Source organism: Anneissia japonica, unplaced genomic scaffold, assembly GCF_011630105.1.
Source record: "Anneissia japonica isolate Jap-2015-1 unplaced genomic scaffold, ASM1163010v1 scaffold6_len129433_cov155, whole genome shotgun sequence".
Classification (NCBI taxonomy): Eukaryota; Metazoa; Echinodermata; class Crinoidea; order Comatulida; family Comatulidae; genus Anneissia; species Anneissia japonica.
The window spans coordinates 24,165-33,591 of record NW_022752272.1 but is presented as its reverse complement, the minus strand read 5'-3'; the positions used below and the strand labels follow the sequence as shown (position 1 = coordinate 33,591).

General features: G+C 34.2%; 1 protein-coding gene across 2 annotated transcripts; it reads right to left on the bottom strand.

Moving 5' to 3' along the window:
• Positions 1-1,945: 1,945 nt before the first annotated feature.
• Positions 1,946-8,056, bottom strand: LOC117122184 (lengsin-like). 2 transcript variants are annotated; one of them, XM_033267692.1, is made up of 3 exons: positions 7,911-8,056; positions 5,897-5,915; positions 1,946-4,345 (listed from the first exon to the last, which is right to left on the bottom strand). In XM_033267692.1, the coding sequence occupies exon 3, from the start codon at positions 4,338-4,340 to the stop codon at positions 3,012-3,014; it is 1,329 nt and encodes a 442-aa protein (XP_033123583.1). In that variant the 5' UTR covers positions 4,341-4,345; positions 5,897-5,915; positions 7,911-8,056; the 3' UTR covers positions 1,946-3,011. The 2 variants fall into 2 exon arrangements, with proteins under 2 accessions (XP_033123583.1, XP_033123584.1); XM_033267693.1 differs by lacking the exon at positions 7,911-8,056 and having other exon boundaries at positions 5,897-5,932.
• Between the last annotated feature and the right edge of the window lie 1,371 nt (positions 8,057-9,427).

Here is a 9,427-nt window from a genome sequence, read left to right as displayed (position 1 = left end):
CTACAGAAACGGATCGAAATGAAAAGTTATGCCTTAAAAAACGAGAACCCACTAAGGACACCAAGATCCTTGTTTAAACCAGATACGTGTGTTTTGTGTCTGATAATGAGTTTGAGTTCCATGAGTCTACGTTTGTTGAGGGAGGAGAAATTAGTGGATATGAGGGCACACCGTAGGTTGCTGAGAGAATGGTTGGGAGAGTTAAAGTGTTCTACTAAAGGAAAAGATTTGTGGTTATTAAATCTGGACCTAAAATCAACACCAGTTTCGCCAAAATAATGACCATCATCACAAATATTGCAGAATAACATATATACAACATTGTGAGCATCACAGTTAAGAGAGGGGAGACGAATAGTGCAGCCAGAATGAAGCATAGAAATAGAGCAATCGGTGGTGTTAAATTTACAAATTTGACATCTAGGCTTGTGGCATTTGATATTACCAGCGGACCTACAGCGTGAAAGTAAGCGAGATGAAGATAGAATAGATTTGAGATTGGGCGGTTGGCGGTTGGCTACTACTGGGGGATCATTGAAAATGGTGTTTATATATAATGGTGTATATATATATATATATATATATATATATTGAAAATGTAGAAATTGTAGAACTGGGTATAATCACTCTACAGACTGTTTCATGGTAATGCAATCTTCAGGAGTGAGAGAATACAAGGATTGTGTGAGTATATAAATGGTAAGGCAGGTGAAAATTGGTATGGGTAGGTATTTGTTGCTGTGCCTGCATTTAGACAATAGCTCGGTTCTTTTGTTTAGTATTAACTGTTTGTCTGAATATATTATGTGAAGTTTTTTGGTTATGCATAGGTTGCAGCGTTTTGTTTTTGGGGAGTTCAGGGGCGGATTTAGGAGGGGGTGAGAGAGAGAAAAAAAATGATAGCTCAGAATGCCTCAAATGCTAGGCCTATGTTCGGGCGTCTAGAACACAAACATTTCCCCGGACCCCCTACGACAATGTTGCCTCAATCGGCCCAACTTTCGCCCCCCACCTTTTGGACATTTCTGGATCCGCCCCTGGAGTAAGCCGATGCTCTGTCGATAATAGACTATTTGATATTGTAGGGTGTGCTGCTGTCTTTTAATTTCCATATGTATTTGGAGAGTACGGTGCTGTTTCTGTATTTGGGGGTGTTAAAAGTGTTTGTGGTTTGTGTATCTGGTTTTGAACGGTGGTGTCAGTTAACCCAATGTAGTATTTTGTGTCATCATTTGAGTGGACAGTGGTTTGTAGATAATGGATGAGGTGAGGCAATTACATTTATTTACTTATCTGTTACGTTTCCATTGATCTTGAATGCTCTGATTATTTTTGTTAAAAAAAAAAAAAAAGACTAAAGAAAAAAATTAATACCCAGTCTGAAACACACGCACAAAAAAAAAAAAAGACAAAAATAAAACTTTAAAATACAGAGTCCCTTAAAAATACTTTCAAAAGATGGTTCAGGGTAGGCACGGTTTAGAAAAGAGCCAAATCCGGCGCCACAATTGCCGCTGGTGTTTTTTTTTTTATTTCTGTTTGCAGCGTTTGTTTTTAGTTTGCAGCATTTATGTTTTCCTTGCAGCGTTTCTTTTTTGTTTGCAACATTTTTTTTTTGTTTGCAGCGTTTCTTTTTTGTTTGCAGCATTTTTTTTGTTTGCAATGTGTCCCTTGTGGGCCATCGTAGCTGCGGGCCGTTTGAGGGTTTAGTTCATGTCCATGGTGCAAAGTTTTTAGGAATAATTATGTAATTGTAACTGTAGGAGATAGGCCTACGATTCTAATATTTACACTTTTAGTCAACGATGCGCAAGATTCTACCACAGAAAGCCCACGGCCATTTGGCTCTGCAGTGGAAGAATAATCATTGTAAACGGATTTACAAATTTGAATAATTTATTTGCAATATGAGTAGAAGAGTAGATTAAATGAGTACGGAAGCAACTTTTTTAATGTGTTCATTTATTATGACATAAGCTTATGTGCACATAGTGCACTTGCATCTTTAGGTGAAAGTTATGTACTAATTTTCAAGTAATAGTTAATTATAATCACACGTATTGAATCGTTGTTATCCATTAAAAAATGCACTGTCTGTAATAATCTAAAAATTTCTTCAAATTATTGTTCTATATATTGACCTTTAAATGTAATGATAATAAACTTAATGTTTATTGTGAATTTTTTGTTGACTAGTTTCATTCTATTCAAAGAGCTCGATCATCAGGTTTAGATTGAAGTTTTATTTGTCAGACAGTGTATTTTTATTAAATTTCAACTTTTCCTTTTTGTGCCAAGTGCCCTTGTATATGTTATTTGTATTGCTTTCAGAGGTACCTCGTTACTAAGGCTTGAGATTGCCTTATGAGGTATGTTGAATAATAAAAAAAATAAATAAAAAAAAATAAAATAAAATAATCACAATCAATAACAACAAGCCAAAAGAAAAGTATTTGTGGATATGTTGGACCGTACTTTACTTTAAAAACATGGGCCTTGCTAACAAACCAGCGGTAGTGAACATATTGAACAAATTGTTATTTAATTGAAATTTGTTAAGTAGGCCTATGTTAAATCATGTCGTATCTGAAATCTAAACGAGAGCTTTTTTAACCTTATGCTTGTAACTACTATCTAAATAAGAAATTAGTTTTCGTTTTGAAAAAAGGTGCTGATGCCTATAACCTATGAAAAGAAAGGGTTGGAAATATTTATATTTAAACCATTTAAAACTGCCAAAAAGCAGGATCAACAAATTTAATGGACCATTGTCCTTTATAAACACTTTATGAGAAATTTTGTCTCTACTTGACCATTTATTCTTACTTTAATAGGTTTATACGTGGCTTGCCATTTTTTGTTTACTGATGTTGGTTTTGGGATGGCAAACCTCATAATATTGTTTCCCACACACAAATATTATTACGCATCCTATATACCACACCCCATCCTGGTCCCACCATGGTCACCTTTAATTTTTCTGTGCCAATAAAAAAAATATATATATATATTTAAACGTATTCTAAGTATGTGTCCCATTCCCATGTCAAGTTTCCTGTATCTTCTGCTTCTTTTGCGTCCATTATCTCAGAATTCTTGATGCTCATAAATGCTTTGACAAAATCTTCTCCAAATGCACTTCTGATGACCTTGTCTTCCAGAAAGGCGTTGATCGCTTCTTGTAAAGTTGTTGGCAATATCAGACTGTTTTCAGGAATATCAGTAAGAGTATATGCACATCCGGTGACGCTAGGAGAAAGTGGAAGCTTTTGCTTGATGCCATCCATTCCAGCGGCTACTGTAGCAGCAAGTGCTAAATATGGATTTGTTCCTGAACATCCCAAACGATTTTCAACGTAAAATCCATTATTAGTTTTTACACGCATTGCCGCGGTGCGGTTGTCAAATCCCCAAGTCGCAAACAATGGAACAGTCTTACGTGGTACAAATCGTTTTCTGCAGTTAATAGTGGGACCCATTATCAAGCTCATTGCCGGTGCGTGATGTAAAAGACCAGCGAGCCAGTGTTTAGCAATATCAGACAATTTGTCGGGTGACTCTGAATCATGTGTTAGTTGAACTTTACCATCAGCATCCCACAAAGAGTGATTGAAATGACACGATGATCCACTTGAATTTGGATAGGGTTTGCTCATGAATGAAGCTATCAAGCTGTGTTGTTTGGCGATCTCTTTCACAGCGTTTTTGAACGTGAATGCATTATCTGCAGCTTTTATTCCAAATGACGGCTTATATGTGATTTCAATTTGTCCAGGTCCATGTTCAGTTTCTAAGCATTCTATATCGACTCCCACTTTTGGTAAATCTCGTCCAAGTTGGTGTAGAAACTCCGCACTTTTGTAAAATCTGAGAGTTGATCTGCAGTTAATATCTCCAACTATCGGTTCCATAGTATCTTTTTTGAAGGCATAAAACTCGTACTCGTGGGCTGAGTATAAGCTGTAACCCATTTCTCCAAGTTCTTCCAGTTGTTTTCTTGCTATAAATCGAGGAGCAGCAGTATATTCCATACCATCTAGTACTGGCTCTACAAGGATTCTTGCCGTATTGTCCCACCATGGAAGTATTTCGAACGTATCCAAATCTGGAATCAGAACTAAATCATTATATTCGGAATCTAGGCTGATTGATGAATGTTTGTGTTTAAACATCGAATCCTCTCCTAAATAACAACTGTTGAATTCAATGCCCGTTTTTGCCTTACTCTTAAAATTGTTAGCATTAATCACTTTCATTCGAGAGTTACCGAACATGTCAGTTACTTCAAAACGTATAAACTCAACTTCTGCATCTCGAATACGCTGCAATACCGTCTCCATTTTATCTGAAAAAAAAACAAACAAAAACAAAAAACAATACAGTAATTAAAATCCAGTAATGCATCTAATAAAATGAATCATACTAATAAATGACATATTTTGAAGTATTATTCTTCATAATCAGGAGATATTGCTTATGCAGGGCTTTTCCTAATTGCAATAATAAGAATTGATGTCGAAATTACCAAAACGAAAATTAAAAGTCTAGCTTAAAATATACTATAAACAAATATTAAATCATACAGAAATTTATGAAGATTAAGTTAAAACACATGAAAACCATCTCGACGTCAGGGAAACTCGAACTATGACTGCTATTAATATTCAAAATATGTAGAATGATGTCATATTTTGATGTGCACATCGTTTATATGGTCTTTACTTAGACAATGTTTGAAGAAGGTTGAAGCACGGGAACGAGAAGTGACCAAAAAATAAGTGCCGGTCAGGAAAAAAAATAGGAAAGTGGGGTGAAAGAAGAAAAATAAATTATACCAAAAACAACGGCTATTTCTAAAAAAACACCAAGGAAACTATTTCTGCATTAGTAAGACTTTAACTATAGCTGCAATGATAAATAGAGCCTCGTAAACATTGTGCGCTATATAAGCCGACCCTGCCTAGGTCAGTACATTTTTAATTCATAGCGATTCAGTGATTGAAAGCGAAAATTGTTCATACATATTTTTTCACCAAAATTTTATAATCTTTTTCATTGGACAATGAAAATTATTCTGTAAAGGTTAATTTGGATGCATTTATAAGTTATAGAGATATTTTAGGTCTGGACCGTTAACATGAAATGACCTCCAACTTCACATCGGTATCTGGATCGCCATCAACATTTAATAATTTTTTTTTGTAACTTCGTTAATTTATTTAAAAATATTCAATCAGATCAGTTTGCCAGTTTTTGGTATATCTGGTCTACGACGTTTCACTTTTAATGGTCGTCATATCCACACCCTACCTCGGATTGTCAGCTATGTTATAATTTCTTCATTGGACCATGGCAAACTATTCTGGAAAGTTCCATTTAGATCCATGGATAAATATTTTGAGATATTCAAGTCTGTGACCTAATTGCCCTCAAATGCACTCCCGAATTTGGATCATCACCAAAACTTAATTAATGTCTTCCTTTGTAATTTTCCCAAAAAGTATGTTAACCAGATGTTTTTGAAATACTTAGTATAGGACGTTTTTCCTTGAATAGTCCTCATACCCACACCCTTCTCCGAACTGGCACCAAAATTTTATGTGCCCTACTATAATTTGGAAACTGGAAAGTTAAACCGCCTCAATTAAGAAACTACCGGCTTTAAAGTTGAGAGACCGAATTTCTAACGTTTCACGTTTGATCAGTATTAATGCAACATGCCGGTTATGCAGCCAAGTTGTTACTATCGATTTAGGCCTACACATTTGCAAAATTAATATCCCAGTAAGACATCGATATTGTGTCAGCGCTTTCACATTGTTTGTCGCTTTTATCAAAGGTAATATAATATTTAAACACAAGTTAGCTTACAAACTTTGTATAAGGTAATACTCACCCTCTGTTTCTGTTTATTTCTGAAATATAAATAGGCCTATAATAAAAATACGAAAATGTAAGTGTATATAACAAACAATGCCACGCCCACAGTACTAACAAGCCAATGGTAACTAGCATTCCAACAAAATATTGACCCATAAAACTCACCACTAGCCTATTAACAATCACTGTCGAATCTCTACAAACGCTATAGTTACAATGCTAGATACAAAGACTTCAATCATTGACAGCTGTTAAATGTCATCTGGTATTAATCAAAATAATGCATTTAATATAAAATTATGATATTAATAAATAACAGATGCTAATATTGTCTAGGTCATAACTATTGCTAGACAATCAAGAAGGTTTAGTACTTCAATCGTTTTTAGATAATAAAATTCACACGTTCTATTATCAATTTCATTTTTGATATTTTAAAATGGTATATAGTATCCATTTCAATATTATAAAAATGGAAAAACTGAATCTAAGATACAGAAATGAAATGAGGATACACACTGCTCAGTATGTAAACTTTGAAAGCTTTTTTCCTTTTAATCATACAGTGTCATGGATTAGAAGCTTAATTTTCAGAGAGAAGAAATTATGTAACAATGAAACTAGCAATATTAAGAAATGCAAATCTTGGAATGGTTTCTCAATACAGTTAGCTAACAAACTTTTGTTTAAATGTTTTCCTGATAATCCTAAGCCTAATGATGACAGTAGTTGTAAGGATGTAACTAAAATTTGGGTACATATACCATAAATTGGTCGTCAAAGAGAAACAATAAAGTATTGACTGTTGGGCTCTTGAAATAAGACAATTCTATACAATGTGATATATTTTACAAGTCACTAAGAAGAGAATTTATACTAAATTTAAACTTACATTTACTTGAAAAAAAATGTATATTATGATAAGCAAAAGATCAGGGGTGGATTTAGTGGGGGGGAGCCTCCTTTTGAGAGGTAAAAAAAAGGGGGAAAGAAGAAAAAAAGAAAGAAAAAAAAAATTATAGCCCAGAACGCCTCAAATGTTATTTTCGGGCGTCTAGAACACAAAAATTTCGCGGACCTCCTAGATCGTTGCCTCGATCGGCCCAAATTTCGGATCCCTTTTGCCCCCCAGAGGCCATTATTTACTTGAATAAAAAAAATGAATGAAAAAAATGAACTTGCAGTAACGTTCGTTCTATGTTATTTGTGTGTTTAAAATGTTGCTTTTATTCTGCTTATGTACCACCAAACTATTCCCGCCTTGTTATTGTTCGCCTAACCTGTTCCCGCCTTATTTTTATCCTAATTACTGTAGTGTAAGGAAAAGTAAGTTTCATGTAACCTTCCAATCATGTTTGCTGTATCTCGCTGTACAGCAAAAATTTTCAACGTAAATTAGCTTTTACTGATTGTTTATGCTAGATAATTAAGCTGTGAAGTTAAGTTGAACATTAGGTACATGCTCGAGAGTATAAACTTTAGATACTGTATTTTTTGTAATGAATATGTAGACATATTTACTAATTGTTTACTCAGAAAGAAAGTGTTGCAAATTTGTTTCCCATAGCCTCTGATCATCAAGACCTCGAAACACTCAAAGTTGCATGAGTTACATACACATAATACACATATACATAATACGTACACATTTACCGCTCGGCTACACTTCACCCTATTCGTATTTGTAATTTGTAATATCACACCACTATAATACAGCAACAACGCTGCCGATCGGCCGAATCGATTATATACACAGATGATATCGCGCAACAGGGCGAGGGTTTGTAATCACAGATTATTTTGTTAATATTTTTAATTCACACGAGCTCTTAGTTCAACGGTCTTTAAAAAATAATAATTAATAAAAACATAAATTATACTCCAAAGTTGTTAAATCAAAATGTAGAGCGTAACAAATTTATACAATATAAAAATATAGAAGTATGTTGACACGAATCCTACGATTGGTGAAAAAAAAACTAAAAAAAACAACAAATAAATAAAAACGATTCTATTAAAACATAGTCTACCATAAATGAGGTCCTTGGATCATTTCGGTCGCTACTTCAATTCTGTCACTCCGTATTTATACAGCAGGTGTGGCGAAATCTGTCCAGGAAACGGGCTTTCTCTGTCCAGAATACGGGCTGTATGAGGGCGCTGTTGTCCAGAATACGGGCTTTCTCTGTCCAGAATACTGGCTGTGAAATCTGTCCAGAATACGGGCTGTGAAATTTGTCCAGATTTTACAGCCCGTATTTTGGACAGATTTCACAGCCCGTATCTGGACAGAGAAAGCCCGTATTCCAGAGCCATATATATAGAGTTGCGACATTCCGCTCCTTGGTTTACGAAAGTCACGTGGTACACACCGTCCATTTTGTTTCATAATCTTCCCGATGAACAAATGCAAAGCATATATGTGTTACGTACATTGCATATTAATTTCACACACTTAATTGGGTTTACAACTATATTATATAATTAACATCACTTAGTATGGATAGCGTATAAGAATTCATATATAATCGAATATTTGCGCGCGTGCGTGCTCGCGTAAATTCCGTGCTCTCGTAAATGATTGAAATTAATATTAAAATAGAGGCGAGACTTTTAATACAATAGAATGTACGTTACATAATTACACAAGTTGAATATATCACAGATCCTGTATATCATTTAACAATTACAATTTATAACATTTACAGCAAAGCACAGTTTATATATTGCGGCCAACTGACATATACTATTTTAATATTTATAAATAATAATAATCAAATTAACAACATAAGATTTGTATAGGGCTCTCACATATTCAAATTTAAAGAGTAACAATCCATATACCCTAGACGGATTTAAATTACATTTTGATAAACGTATTTAATTAATTTTTGCTGGTCGTCACATATCATTTATTTGCAAAAATAATAGGAGCTACTTAAGGATTGCCTAATTAAAGAATGCTTGCCATCGAGGGGCTCTCTCGGTCTATCGGCGAGGATTAAAGAACTGCTTAAAAATAGTAAATTATTACAGTATTATTTTACAGTAATATGAAATTGGATATAAAGTAGTGAAATCATAAAAAAAAAAATCTACAAATAGTTACATGAAATTCGACTGCTAAAAAGATTAAATGAAATTAAACTATACAGGAGGCCGCTAACTGTATTATATGGTGTTCCTCTGTTGAATTTATATTATATGCACAAAAAAAAAAAAAATAAATAAATAAATAAATAAATTATCCTGGGGTGGAAGGTGCTGATGTTCAACATACTGCTTATAATTATTTGCGCATACTTTTATTGTTGTATTGTTGCCGTCCGGTTCGTTGAGACAGTTAAATAATGATGCAAAGCCAAGCATTACTGAACACGAAATGTTATTAAAGAAGCGTGGCTCGCCAAGAGACCGAGTCACCCGGATGTAAGTAACTTTATTGCTTCTCTTTTATAACAGAGGCACAGCCGTAAAGACGTGCAACAATAACAAAATCAGTAAAAACTTAATTACTGTGATAAAATATAGTAAGAAAATACTGCGG

Coding starts and splice junctions, on each gene's coding strand:
- LOC117122184 (XM_033267692.1), bottom strand. CDS start 4,340: ATGGAGACGGTATTGCAGCGTATTCGAGATGCAGAAGTTGAGTTTATA.